This window comes from Prosopis cineraria, unplaced genomic scaffold (genome assembly GCF_029017545.1).
Source record: "Prosopis cineraria cultivar Desert tree isolate PC_DT_omini unplaced genomic scaffold, ASM2901754v1 PC7, whole genome shotgun sequence".
In the NCBI taxonomy this organism is placed as follows: Eukaryota; Viridiplantae; Streptophyta; class Magnoliopsida; order Fabales; family Fabaceae; genus Prosopis; species Prosopis cineraria.
This window is the reverse complement of record NW_026555338.1, coordinates 26,200,802-26,216,673: the sequence shown is the minus strand read 5'-3', so window position 1 is coordinate 26,216,673 and position 15,872 is coordinate 26,200,802. Positions and strand designations below refer to the sequence as shown.

The 15,872-nt window shown below is 32.8% G+C and overlaps 1 protein-coding gene and 1 pseudogene across 1 annotated transcript; one reads left to right on the top strand and one right to left on the bottom strand.

The window, feature by feature from the left end:
- Window positions 1-4,544: 4,544 nt before the first annotated feature.
- On the top strand, window positions 4,545-8,298 carry LOC129316640 (proline-rich receptor-like protein kinase PERK8). Its single transcript, XM_054961048.1, has 5 exons — window positions 4,545-4,908; window positions 5,912-6,060; window positions 6,166-6,390; window positions 6,469-6,618; window positions 8,161-8,298. Exons 1-5 carry the CDS (start codon window positions 4,545-4,547, stop codon window positions 8,296-8,298), a joined length of 1,026 nt encoding a protein of 341 aa, XP_054817023.1.
- Window positions 8,299-8,931: 633 nt separating this feature from the next.
- Window positions 8,932-14,377, bottom strand: LOC129315980 (transcription factor MYB33-like; annotated as a pseudogene).
- Window positions 14,378-15,872: the final 1,495 nt, after the last annotated feature.

The window sequence follows — 15,872 nt, the reverse complement described above, 5'->3', positions numbered from 1 at the left end:
TGCTCTTGCTGTCCCGTTAGAGCCCAGCATTCACTACTATATAACATTGCCGGTCTGATAGCAGTACGATAAAACTTTCCTTTAAGTTTATTAGGCACCTTACGGTCACAAATAACTCCTTTAGCTTTTCTCCAATTAAACCACCCAGCTTGAATTCTATGTGAAATATCTCCACTGATTTCACCATCATTTTGAATAATGGCTCCCAAATATCTAAACTTTTCCACTTGAGGTATAATTTGATCTCCCAATTTCACTTCCAAATTATTTTCGAATAGTCCTTTACCAAATTTACAATATAAATATTCCGTCTTACTTCTACTCAGACGAAAACCTTTCGACTCCAATGTCCTCCTCCATAACTCAAGTTTGCAATTAACCTCTTCTCTTGTCTCTGCTATAAGAACTATATCATCCGCGAAGAGCATACATTTCGGGATTTCCTCTTGAATATGTTCCGTCAAAACATTTAAAATCAAGTTGAACAAATAAGGACTCAGAGATGATCCCTGATGTAGTCCAATCTTTATAGGAAAATCCTTTGTTTGACCACTAGGCGTTCTTATACTAGTTTTTACCCCCTCATACATATCTTGTATGGCTTTAATATAAGCAAGCCGTACTCCCTTTTTCTCCAACGCTTTCCAAAGCACTTCTCTTGGTATACGGTCATAAGTTTTTTCCAAATCAATAAAAACCATGTGTAGATCTTTATCTTTACAACGATACTTTTCCATTAATCCCCTTAGTAGATAAATTGCCTCTGTAGTTGATCTACCTGGCATAAAACCAAATTGATTCTCAGAAATACTTGTCTCCAATCTCAACCTGTGCTCAATTACTTTCTCCCACAATTTCATTGTGTGGCTCATGAGTTTAATCCCTCTATAGTTAGTACAATTCTGAATATCTCCTTTATTTTTATAAATAGGAATTAATGTACTTCTCCTTCACTCATCAGGCATTTTCTTGGACTGTAAAATCACATTAAATAACTTAGTTAACCATCTCACCCCTTCTTCACCTAAACATTTCCATGCTTCGATAGATATACAATCAGGTCCGTTAGCTCTACCATTTGCCATTTTCTTAAGAGCTTCCTTTACCTCCTTATCACGTATTTTTCGATAGAATGACAAATTTTGTTCTCCTTCACCAGTTACTAAATCCTCCAAGTTACTAGATGAATCCTCTCCATCATTGAAAAGTTTAGAAAAATAAGTCTCCCATCTATTTTTAATTTCATCATCTGTAACTAAAATTCTTCCCTCTTCATCCTTAATACACCTTACCTGTTCTAGATCTCTTGATTTTCTTTCCCTACTCTTGGCAATCTTATAAATATTTTGCTCTCCTTCCTTCGTCTCAAGGTTCTTATAAAATTCTTCAAAAGCTTTGGAACGAGCTTCACCCACAGCTCTCTTAGTTTCCTTCTTAGCCATACGGTACCTCTTCCAATTTTCTTCATTGTTACACAAATGTATGGCTTTAAAACAGTTCTTCTTATACTTGATTTTGTCCTGTACACTATTATTCCACCACCAAGACTCCTTATCTCTCGGACCAGAACCTTTCGATTCTCCCAAAACTACTTTTGCAACCTCCCGTATCTTTTTAGCCATATCCTCCCATATGATGTTAGCACTTCCCTGAGAATCCCAAATTCCTTTATTCAAAAGATTTCGCTTGAAAATATCTTGCTTCTCACCTTTTAATTGCCACCACCTAATCTTTGGTGTTACTACTTGTCGACATTTTTGGAAGACGGTTCTGTTCAATATAATAACACTGCTTTATGGGTCGTTCTTTTATGCTCAATCTCTGCTCGTCTTTTGTGCCACTGTGGTTGCCTTGTGATACTAATTATGCATCTGCTGTACTGCTATAGTATAGCCATCTGTCACTTAACAGCTCCGTTAAGTTGTTTCTCATAACTTGAGACGGGAGGACTAACGTCCTAAACGGTTTGAAATTTCAAGGATTCAAATCTAAAATTTAAACTAAAGCGACGAAGACCAAGTTTGACTGAAACTATGAGGATTAAAATCTTATTTTTCCCCATAAGAAATCACATTAACTCATTAAATATATTTTAAAATAAAATATTTTTAAATTTTATTTTTGTTAAAAATAAGAAGAGAAATTTAACTTTTAAATATAATTAAAATTAAAATTATTGTAATTGTTTGTTGATGTTTGCTTTTTTTTTTTCCAAATAAAGTCAAATATTATTAATACATAAACCGAGTTGGTGTTTGCCTCACTTTTAAAAATTTTTGTTAAAAACCTACTTGTGATTTAATATTTTGAAATTAACTGTTATGCTCATTGAATATAATGTCAATGTCCTTGTGGGTTTTACAAGGGGATGACTTAATTTCATGAAAGTAGATGAACTCTTGAAAATGAAGTTGATTTTTAGTAGGATTTAATTTTTAAAATTTTCTGTTTTTCCCCCTTAAAAAAAGCCCTTTTTTATATTATGTTTCGATGTCCAGTTTTTTTTTAAAAAAAAAATATTTCAATTTCCAGTTTAACCATGTTTTAACCTAACCAATCATAAAAACAGTTTTTAGTCCAAATCCATTCATTAATGACTCCAATTAATGATTCAATTGGTCCAACCGTCCAATCTGTTCTCAGAATCAAACTCAAAATTTCATTATAAATTAATTTAACTATATTAACCAATTAAACTAGGCACCTTTTAATACAGGAGAATATATATATATATATATATATATAAATCAAAAACAAATACACACCCACATACGCAACTTGTCATTTTTAAAAGGAAATTTTGGGAGTTTATAAGAAACAACAGCTTGTCTAAGACATTAATCAAAATTTTTCCTTTTTATCCTCATTAAAAATGAGTATTTATTAATGAGATCGATCAGTAAAAGCCACCAAGCAATTATTTTTGCATATTCATTGATTTCAACTAATTTCAACCGCATTTTTAAATCTAATGAATTAGTTATTTAACTCTTATAAATAAAATCAGAGGAAGTATTATTTAAGATAGGTGATATACATTACATGTAGTAATGCAACTTCCTATGAATTTTATAAATATTGATGATAAATCATGAAAATTATCCCTTTTCATCACGTTGTTCATGTCTAGTTTTTATTTTATTATTATTTTTAAATAAAACCTGTCACATTATGAAGTTGTCGATGGCTTCAACACTTCATTCCTCTACTAAGCCTATAATATATCACAAAACATAGCAAGAATCCCCTTTACCTAGGAACTTGTTTCTATGTTGTATATTGTTGGCTGAGAAACCTTGCTCTATACTAAGAAAACTATTATTATTATTATTATTATTATTATTATTATTATTTTAGAACTTTGAAAAATAAATTCCCCTCAATGTTTTTTTTATTGATCATTTTTAAATGTAGTATTAATAGCTTGGAAGCATCGGAAGAATTTGTGGCAGACATACATAACCCTGCAAATAATAGAGAGCACTGTGAATTCTCTGTTCCTCAAGATCAAGCAGAAATGAATCACACAAGCATACCAGGTAATTCCTTTTTTTTAATTTTATTAAGTAGCAAATAATCCAAATATTATGGTTGGTAATTTGCACAGTCAAAATATAACTTCAGATAATTAGGGATTTGGATAAGCACTTCTTGAACTGTTTTATTCTCCCATGTCATAGTTTGCTTTGTATAACAAACAGAATTAAGCCAAAATCACATAGCCAAAACCAGAAAATCAATGTCATATCACATGTCTTCACACACACGCAAGCACTAGTGAAGCAGATAGCAAGTTCTTTTTTTTTTTTTTTGTTGGCCAGAAAAAATTCTAGCAAGGTAGTTGTATTAGGATGTTGAACAAATCCAATGCAGAAATAGAATTTTCAATCCAATATTGTCAAGAAGATCATTCCATCTAATTTGATCATCCACTATACCAAATGAAATGACACCAATTTTTTAACCGAATTATATCAAATATTATATTTGGTTCTATTTATAAGTTATTTTAAGCATGGTTTACCGAAATTAAAAAAAAAATCTTAAATCTCATTACCTTTATCTAAAAATTTAATAAGTTTTCACTTTTATCCCTTAATAAAGACAAAAGAAACTATTTTTAATAATTTTTTTGAGTGTTTAATGAAGTTATGAAGGTCAAGATAAACATAAAAAATAGTGAAATACTCTGTAAATAGGATCACAATTAATCTTCTTTCTATACCCTATAAATAGGGCTAGAAGTATGACATATCACATGAAATAATCCAAATCCATCAAAATGAATAACTTCTTTGAAAGTCCTCGTATCTAAAGTATTGAAAACTAAATCGGTATATGAATCAGTGTTAATGGTTAAAAGCATGGTTAAACTCTGATCATGAACAAAGCATTTCATACTACCGGCCAAGTTGACTCAGTTTTCAATACTAACTTAGTTTGTTCTTCTGTTACCTTCTTGTCATCCAAAAGAACAACAAGCCAATGACAACAAACACGAAAATGAAGGATGTGAGGAGACAACGGAGGAGCAATTCAAGAACATGATTTGTGGAGGGTGCAAGAACAGAAGGCCAAGAATAGGATGGAAGAGGGAATTCACATATGCAGAGCTATATGCAGCAACAGATGGGTTTTCAATGAAGAACTTTCTGTCAGAAGGAGGGTGTGGTTCAGTGTACAAAGGACAAATTCATGGGATGAACATTGCTGTGAAGCAACACAGAATTAATGGAAACACTAACAACAACATGCAAGGAGACAAAGAGTTCAGGTCTGAGGTTGATGCACTGAGCAAAGTGAGGCATGAGAATGTTGTTGTCATGTTGGGATCTTGCTCTGAAGGAAATCATAGGCTTCTTGTCTATGAATTTGTCTGCAATGGTTCGCTTAACCAGCATTTACACCGTAAGACTCGAAAATATATATATATATATATATATATTAACTTCTTTGGTTATGCAGTAAGGTAATTTGGACAGTTTCACTGGTAAGAATAAGTATAACTCATTGACTAGAATTCGTCCCAGAGTACATTTTAGGGCACGTTTGCTTGATGGAAAAAAATGGATTAAAAAAATAATGATTGAAATACAAAGATCATAATGTGGAAAAGAGAAGCATCAAACATGTTTGTGAGGAAATAAATAATTTAATTTATAAGGTTGGAAATCATGATTCCTAAGGTTTATAATAGGTGTAGTTACTATTTTAAAGTATGTGGTAGAGTTTTTTTTAAAATTTTTATCATGAAAAATTAGATAATTTAGTTATTTTTGTTCTTATTTTTTTAATCAATCTCATTCAATTTATTTCCAACAAGCAAGCCCTTAAGATTTGAAATGAACTCAATATTCATAGCTTTTGAATAATGCCACTTACTACATGTCCTCATATTGTTTGAAATTATAAATTGTTAATATCAATATCAATATGTATGTTATATAAGGAACTAGGGGTTAATTAGGGAAATATATGGCAAGGAGAGGGTAGTTTAGGAATTTAGTGTAATATTTTGAGAAATAAAGGTAGCACAACCATATTAAGCGGTCTTGTAAAGTTAAATACAATTTCATTTACTATTTCCATTAATATCTTCAAAAATTATAAAAAGTTATATTATTTATAAGTCATGAACAATACGATTCATTTTGAGCTCAGTATATAATAGAAAATCAATTATTATTAGAAAATGTGATTTTTTTTTGACAATGTGACTAAATTGTTGAGTAAAAAGTAAAGAAGTCACACTATTTACAACCACAACCCATCTTGAACTCGTTGTAATTATAAAGAAAGACATTGTTGTAATTACAAAGAAAGACATTGTTGTAACCTCCTTGCTTCTTGTTGTTGTTGTTGATGATGATGATGACGATGATTTACAGAATGTGGGATTGGAATAATGCAGAACACTGTCGCAGAACTCTGAGCTGGGAGAACAGAATCAAAGTAGCAATGGGAGCTGCAAGAGGATTGCTATATCTGCATGACAACAACATCATTCACAGAGACATGACACCTAACAACATTCTTCTTACTCATGACTTTGAAACCCTGGTAATATAATACCAACTCCATCACTCTCACTTTCACATATATATAACGCGTTTTTTTTTTTTTGTTGGTAATGTGGAAAGTAATGATAAAAAGAAAATGAAACAGCTGGGAGATTTTGGGCTGGCAATTACAAGTGAAGAAGAGAGAGAGAGATCAGAAGAATGTGTAGGAGGAGATGAGGATTACGTGGCACCAGAATATGCAGAAGATGGGAAATTGTCAACAAAGACAGATGTTTACTCATTTGGGGTTGTTCTGTTGCAGCTCATCACTGGCATCAGAGCTACTGACAGAACAAGGCTTGGACCTACACGCAGCCTTGTGGAATGGGTCTGAGTCTTTTATTTTATTTTTTATTTATTTGTTTAATTCAATTAATTAATTAATTATTAAATATTTGTAACTCAGGCAAGACCATTTCTGAAAGAAAAGAAATGTGGGAGTGTGATAGATAAGAGGATAATGGAAGCTCATGATTGCCATCAGTTGTATTGGATGACTCGTCTTGCTCACTCTTGTCTCTCTCAGAATCCTCACAAGCGTTTGACCATGGCCCAGGTATGTCCCAAATTTTTTTCTCCAATCATGCGTTCATATTTGACTTAATCAACAAGATTGTGTCCACCAAAAATGACTAATCTCTTATAATATAATAAATTAAGGTTTGAATTTTTGTTTGTCGAGGATTACCTCAAATAGAAAGAAGTTGGCTTTTCTCCTTCTACGAATCCCTCCTCCTCTTAACTTTCCTACTATTGGATCTTGACTTCAATGGTTGAGATCTACTATATTATAAAATTATTAAATAAAATATTATCCTTATATGCAGGGCCCTTATTTTTGTATCAACGGAATGAGAGTTACATATAGGGTGGTTTTTCGAACAATATCATTATAAAAATGAAATAAATAAATAAATAAGAATAAAATTAATATATTTTTTACCATGAGAAAATTAATCTATTGGCCGCTATAATTCACATCAGTCTTTATACGTGGATTACGTGGGCCACTCACGAAGTGATATGTCAACAAATAAAAATTATTAGGATTAACTTTGGAGCATGATTAAAAAAAATTAATTTCCAGGTCTTCATAGTTTTCTTTAATTTTAAATTAGATTCATATAGTTTATATTGTTTTAATCGATCTTTTATAATTTGATTGATTAAGTATATTAGTTCTTGATTGTCATAAAATTTTGAGGTAAAGGGTAAGATCAAACAATGAAATTTTTTATAAATAAATTAAAGAAAATATAGTTTAAAAAACGAGTGATTATAATTTTTTTTTATTATTATTATATCAAGAAGCTTTCTTTTGGTTTAATATCGAGAAGCTTGGAACTCATTATTTATTTATTTTTTTTTGGTAATATTGGAACTCATTACTTTGTCTAGACTCTAGAACCAGAAAACGGTGAGCTCGGCTTTTATGATCTAGCCCATATAAGCTCAGGTATGGAAGTATTGTTATCCTAAAAACAATTAATTTTTTTAAATCTGATCTTTTTTTTTTTTAACCAAAGAAATCTGATCTTTATTGATAGTGTTTAGGGCAATGCCTGAAAATTCTTTTATTTTTAAATTTATTTTTTATTATTATATTCCATATTTATGTCCTGAATTACAAATTAAAATGTTCTAAAATTCAAAATAAATAATAAAAAACATAATTTTCAAGGTACAAGCACATATTAAGGTTTAAATTTAATTCAAATATACAAATGTTCATAATATTTTAGATCTAAAATAAATATAGGTATAAACAGGTTGCCCAAACCCGTTTTCTAATGATTTAAAAGGGTTGTACCCTTAAGCCTTTTTACATTAAGATATCTAATTTTCGAAGTCCAAACTAAAAAAGAAGAAGAAGAAGAAGCAGCAGCAGCTTAAACAGGTAGATCAATGAACCCATATTCCCAATCCTACTCTTGTCCACACTCCATCTCATTCTTGCCAGCTGAACTAGTCATAGGAGGTGGCATTTTGTCTGAGTTTTAAATGGTGAAACTTATTATGTATTTTAATTTTATACATTGATATAAATATTTTTTAATATTAAAATGAAATACTAAAATATTTGTGGAAATGAAAACAGGTGGTGGAAGCGTTGAGTCATATTGCAGAAGGATGCACATGCAGTGAAAAACTCAAGAACTGTGTTTCATCCTCCCACACACATTTATCATCATCGCTTCTCATCTCTGCCTCTTATGCAACGCAAACTCAAGGTTGAATCAATGCCATACTTTCCAAAGCTTCCCACAAGTCAACAATGACATAATATTCGTATTATTATAATTGGTACCAATTTGAATGAATGGTCTATATCTTAATAATTTCTCAATTACTTCAGTTTTCAGAGATAAATTTTAGTTTCTAGACATTTAATAACTCTGTCTAATAAGAATTATGCAACTATTTTCATCTTATCTTCTTATTTTTTTTAGTATTAGAATTATTTTATGAGTTCGCGTTGAAGCAGATCGCTTTTAGTTTTTTACCAATGAATTCCCACATGAAAAATTACCCCCCTTTTAGTCATATTGAAAGGATTTACTAGGTCTAGAGTTCGAGACTTTGTGCCTTTCAAATAATTGATCCCCATTAAATCCAGCAACATTCAAATCTAAAGTTAGTCATATTAAAAGTGAAAAAAGATCTTCTATTTGAACTCCTCTCATAAGGTTAGAAATAGTCACTTCTTAGCCTCAGCAAACTTTAACAATTGTACCATGAAAATTTAAATTATTTAATTTTCAATTCAAAATAAAATTTTAAAATATACCAAAATTCTTCATTTTCTGGGTTTGGCTAAAGAATCACATCGATGTTACACTAACAACTTGAACCAGCAAACACGGGCAAAGAAATGCAAGACTTGTTCCGCTATGCAGAAGCAGTGCAGCAACATTTCATGTCCAATGTTATTTTACAAATTACTCTCAAATTCTTCAAAAACAATTTCGAGCCCAACCAAGAGTTTCATTTCATGCCACAGTATACAAATACACGCAATACAGTAAGAATTCATGAAGCCACAAGCAAAGCAATGCATGCACAAGTCCATTAACCTAAGAATTCAATGCCATAAATCACATTCGTTCTAAGATCTTTCCGAATCAGGAGACCCCAAGACCTGACTGGCTACCTGCATTTAAAACTCAATGAGGATATGTAATCGATGGCAGATTTCGATCCAGACAATCCTACGGAAGATCAGACAGTTGGCAAACAGCAGGCATGTTATTCCAAGTGCAAGAATCAAAACCCCATACTTGACTCGGTGATGAGATTTCTGCAGATATGTGCTTGTAGTCAGTAGCGAAATCATCACCACCAAGAAGCGAGGTGATGGAATTGTTCATGTCACCCTGGTTCTTGGTAAATGCAGAGGCTTGGTCAAACCAATCTGAAGCGAGCAGAACATCTGGTCGGGGGATGTTTAACATTGACATGTCTTGATCTTCATTGCTGGGGGTCAAGGCCAGGTAAGAGGATCCAGATTTCAGAGTGTTTCCTGCAGAAAATGTAAGTTCAGTCCCACAAATTTCGCAAAATTTAAAAAACTAATTCAATCCAGACATATGATACAGGAACAAAAGTGGAAATTCACGCGTATCTCCATAAAAACAACGTAGAATAGAAAACTCATCGTTGGCATTAATCTAGCATTAGAAAAGAAAATGTTCTCAAGATCCAGCATGGGAAAGAACACTGCATCATGAAGTAAAAGTCAGTTTCATCAATTATTCAGAGACCAAGACTTGACGAATATATGTGGCACCTAGCCTAGTAAACTAGATAGAATTAACAAAAAAGAAAAAAAGAAAAATGCTTTTAGTTTATCTTGCTCCTGGCAGTGCCAAACGTGTGTGCCTGGTAGCATTGTATGTGAATGTGTCTAGCTATTCTAAGGTACTAACCATTAAAGGTCTGTGCAGGTTGCAGTTCATCTAACGAATTTCCATTGGCACTGACAGCGAGACACTCGTTCAAGATTGAGGTTGCCCCAAATGGAGAAACACAGTCGGCATAGTCTTCACATTCTGTCTCACACAAATACAAATTGGAACTGTCGGCTCTATCACCGGGAGTAGCAGTAGATGAATTTGAACTCTTATCAGAACAATGGATCTTTGAACTACTCAGATTCTTGGACTGATAAAGTAAAGCATCCAGGAGGCCACTGTTATATGGCGAGGAAGAATCTGACTCCAGTAATGTAGTTGGCAGGGGAGTACCTGTGAGAACATCAACTGATTCTACCAAAGGCCGCGGAGGAGATGTACCCCAGCTACCTAAATCAGTTTCTGGATATTGGAGTGAAGGGAGCTCCAGCTTCGCAGCCTCAAAAGTTGGCTTAGAAGTAGAGGAATTGCCATTCGAAAGGGAATGGCTGTAACACAGTGAGTTCTGTGAGGAGGGGCCAGGATCAAGGGGACAGTGGTATCCAAATGATTGTGCAATCTTATCATAAGTATAATCCTGACTATGGAGAAATGGATAAAAACCATTTCTGGGCACACCAGCTGAACTGCGAAATGGCATTGTTGAATCCTGAAAGCGCTTATGGTAAGGTAATGTTGATGGTGAAAAATTACAATGCTGGAAGAACCAAGACCTTTCAGCAGAATGTTATTAGCAGAAATGTCAGGAATCTCTGGCACATAAGGAAAGCCTCCCTGATTTGCGTTCAGCTTGTCAAATAGAGTATCATGTTTCTGATAACTATTTTCCCGCAGAAAATCATCGTGTCCTCTATCACCAATTTTCCCAGCAGTGCTTTGGACTTGTTGACTCTCTTTCGATTCTTGCAAACACACTTCAGGAGGATATAGAGGCAACCCAGCCCGCTGACGCCTCTTTATACGAGTATTCCAGTAGTTCTTTATCTCATTATCAGTACGACCAGGCAGCTAAAAGTAAAAGAAACTAATTAATTGAAAAGATTAAGAAAATGAATACACACTGAAACTGAAAACATGTTCGCAGTAGAAACTGATAGTTGTATCATCAAAATCATGGGTGATATGCAACACATGACTACCATACCTAAAACAATTTGACCAAAAAATTAGGCATTTTGAAACCAGGAAGAAAACATTAAATATGAAGGGGACATAATAAACCCATAAGTTTGGAGAGGGGAGAAGAGATATTACAAGTTACTAATCAACATGATAAACCCATAAGGTGACGTTGTAATCTGTAGATAACTGAAAATATGCATGCAGATTCAGAGAGAGATTTAGCGTCAGTTAAACAGAAATGTCACAGACCCAGAATGAGACAGTATATCATTAACCAAAATAGTATTCCAACTAAAATTACTTGTGTCAATTTTTACTCTTAATATTAATTTTGTCATTAAATTTAAACTCCATCAATTCAATAACTGCTTGTTTATTACAAGTACAATATTGAGAAAGGATTATTGTTACGCCATTACTAGAATACTAAAATAATAATTGCTAAAAAAAGTTAGCGCTAAAATGACACCAATAAATTTCACAGGTACTTGCCAAAAAAAGACCAAGAAGAAAGACTAAGTTAGATCATGTCATTCTTTCTCCAGTATCCAATGGAAAATATCATAAATATCTAATATAGAAAATTTTTCCTTCATAACTTACGAGAAAACATTTTATATAATATATCACAGTACATGTACTGAATATGCCACATAATCTGAAATTATCGTCACTTGTCAAGCTTGGCAAATTAGTAAACATCAATTTTTGTCCTTGTCAAGTACCCAACTCCAGGAACTCCAATGGCAATGCGACATGGGGAGCCTTACTACTATTTTTAAAACATGTTATTAAAACATGTTAAGTGCAACATCAATCTGTCAGGCAAGAACAATTTCTATTTAAAATTATCAATTAAAGGAATATGCATCAATGTTCAATCCTCAAATATACATGTTGATCTACTATATAGGCTGTAGAAGAATTTAACGGTTGCCACCTGAGATGCACATATTTTAAAGCATCATGCCAAATTACTAATTATAACTCCATGAACCCACATAATGACATCCAAACAGTTCAAAGTCCTTGTTTCCATGGAAGTCAGTGAGTCACAGAAAATAATTGCAATATAAAATAAACAATTATACTGAATATGTGAAGTTATTTTTAGAGGTATTACAAGATGACAAATAAATTGTGCTATACCCCATTGGTAAACATGGGCCTCTACATCGGCTACCAGAATATAATCACCCATATGCAGATTTTTGAAACTATCTGTTTTCTTGAATATTCCTGTGCTACTTGTTTGGTATCAAAAGATAGGTATCCAGATAACTTGCTCTGCATCGTTGGCGACAAAATAAAAAGTAATCTAATGGAAGTTTCATGCCAAAAGATACAAGAAAGATGTACGAACAGCGGCATCATTTACAGCAAATAGAAAACATATTTTCCAGAATTAGAAAATAATTAAAAAAAAAGGTACGATAACTAAATTGTATGGCAAGACAAATCTACAATATGCTTACATGTGCAGCCATGCGTGCCCATTTGTTTCCCATCTTGGCATGGAGTTCAGCAATCAACCGCTCTTCTTCTGCAGTAAAAGCCCCTTTCTTTAAATTTGGCCTCAAGTGATTTGCCCACCGCAGTCGGCAGCTTTTTCCACAACGGGACAGGCCTGAGTACTTCTGAACGGCATTCCAGTTCCCTTCCCCATGCTTCTTAACATAGTCCACCAAAATAGCATCTTCGGCAGATGTCCATGGACCTTTCTTCAGCATAACTCCACTGGCACTTCCTCCATTACCCTCATCATTCAACTGTGGTCCATTCTGATCATTGGGGAGCTCCCCATCTTCAACGTCATGTATCATTCGACTCATCCCTTGGACTAGTATTATGTAATCTCTGCCAAAAACTTTAAAACCACAAACACTTAAAAAGGGGTGCAGACCACGAAATTTCTTTTTGCTCTTAATTTTTTGGTTGGGAAAGGGGTGCAGACCACGAAAAGATACAAGCAGAATGATACTCAATGATTTAGATAATGAAAAAGAAAAAGGGAATTACTAGAGCCCTCAGAAGGAAAAAAGAATAAGTGGAAGCATCATAAAGCCAACCTCCTTTATCCTTTTAAAAAGTACAGATAACAGAAGGCAAGTAAAGCAGTATAAGAATTCAATAGCAGAGTTTGTACTTCAGCAAACAAAATGAGAAATTAATGATGATCTCCTGCGATCAGGAAGGCACCCCCTAAAAGAGAAACTAAGTATAATATCATGGAACCAAATTGATTACAATTACCCAATCCGGAAGCAAATAAAGAGAGGAAGAACATCCGTACAGTAGGAGATGGGAAATAATTGCATCCGAAGAGCGATGAAAGTCAAGCATACCCATAACACAGAATTTATTTTTCCACCGACCCGACAGATGGTGTTTATTGCAAAATAGTACACATACGTTCTCGATAACCTGAGTAAATCGCAGTTTCTATATTTAACAAAATATAGTTTCATCAAGTTTACAAACCGAAATCCCAAGCTCAATAGATCCAAATTTCGACAAATTTTAATAGCATCCCAAACATAAAAAGGAAATCAAGGAACGAAATGGCAAGATACCTACCAAGATATTAATATTCAAGCAGCAATTTTCTTTATCGACGACTTCTTTCGTGGGCAGAGAAAGTCAATCAGAACTGAATTCTCAACCGGAGCTAGTCAATGAGCAATGAAATGAAGCAAATACCTAAATTCGATCCAGAACAAGAAATGAAAGAACATTAATCAGACGTCACAAACTAGTCGAATTTTATGCAGCAACCACACCAAACTTACAAAAAGGGAGTTACAATGCTAACAAAACTAGCCAAGGAATTGGGAATCGAACAGCGAGAACCCCCATAAGTAGGAGTACTAACCCTAATCTACGAAATTGCCAGCAGAATTCAAGCTTTAATGAGATTGTACAATAGCAGAGCAGAAAAAGCAAACGCGCACGGAAGAACAAGTTTAAAGTGAAACTAAAAACCGGAGACGAAAAGGGGAAATGTCGGAATAATGTGATGTGGATTGAAATTGAGATCCTAACCGTAGCTTCTGGAAGAAGATCCGAGCGAACAGAGACAGAAGACGACGATCCGAAGGCAACACTGCCAAGAAGAGTGACAAATGGAGACACGCAGCGAAGAGAGAGAGAGGGAAGAGAGAGAAAAGACGAAGAATTTGCAGAGAGTGAGAGTGGATGTGAGAATTTGAGAATTGAGAATAGAAATGGCAAATGAAGAGAGGAAGTAGGGGAGAGAAAGCTGGTAAGGTCACCACCACCTTCAATCCCTCGATTTTTCTCATCGACTACCAACATCAATAATAATAATAATAATAACAATAACAACAATATCATAACACTAGATAAATGTATTTTATATTTTTTGGCCATCTCTTTTTTTTATTTAAAACTAGCATTTATTAAGAGAGAATGATAGATAGGTTCAAAGAAATAAATTAATTAATTAATTTTTAAAGTATCAAATTTTAAAAATTCATAAATATTACTCTTAATTTTATAATTTTATTGTAATAAATTTACAACTTATTTTTAAAATTTTAGCATAATTGATAAATAAATAAATTTATTTTTAATAAAATTTAAAAAATAAATTATAAATTCATCATAATAAAAATTACAAAACTAAAAATCAAACTTAAAATTTTTAGAGTTTGACATTTTTAAGATTTAATTTAAATTAATTGATTCTTTTAAAATTTATTTATCATTCTCCCTTTATTTATGTATTTTATATGACTTTTTTTTTGTTTTCACTCAATATTTAGGTCTTTGGTCCAAACTAATGCAATCAGCAAATTGTGATTATTTCTTTAGAGGGTATACATATCTTTCACCAAAAATTTAATCTTAGCTGCATACTCAAAACTTGAGCTTAATTTTTTATAATTTTTTAAATTGAAATAAAATATTCTTAAAATACTTTTTCAAAAAAATCCAATCACATTTGAATTTTTAATTAGAGCGTTAGATAAATGTGTTTATATAATCAAGGAATAGCATAGTACTACGATTTATTTATGTATTTTTGTATGAGATTTTTGTAATTCAAATATGATATGGTTCAGAAATTTTTTAAAGATCCTATCATATTCAACATGAAAATATTTGATTGCAATGAAACTGATTATAATTAAATTAATATATTTTAATTTTTTTAGTGAATGTTTTATAAAAATAAAATAAAAATCTTGTCCTTGCCTTCAAACCTTCGTTCTCTTGTGGGTGGCCACAATGATAATTGACAACACCAAATAACAACAATATAGAGATAACGATGACAATGACAATGGCAAGTACACAACAACGATCTTTCATTCCTTGTTCCAATCTCTACTTTTACTTATGGGTGTTCAGTTGTTAAGTCTTCATGGATCTTGTCTTCTTCAATTAGCATTGTTGGTTATGTCTTTATCATATCTTTCATTTTGTAGTTGAAAAAGTTCTTGAATCTTGATGGTACTTGCTTTCGCCATCAAAACTTGTTTCTATAGAGTCTCCAATTGAATTGCTTGATATTGACAAATTGTCATAGTAGCAATGTCAACTCTCATGAGAAAGTGAGAGATGCACACTTCAACCCCTGTACATTGGCTTGGCATGTATGTGCATGGGTTGTAAATATTAAATTGAACCAAGCCAGATGGCAAAATAGAGGAGGCGGCTAGGCTCGAGCAACTTATGTTAAAAATAAAAGGGAAGTTGAAATTACCCAAAAAAAAAAGAAGAAGAAATATTTGCTTTATTAAATGCCACATTC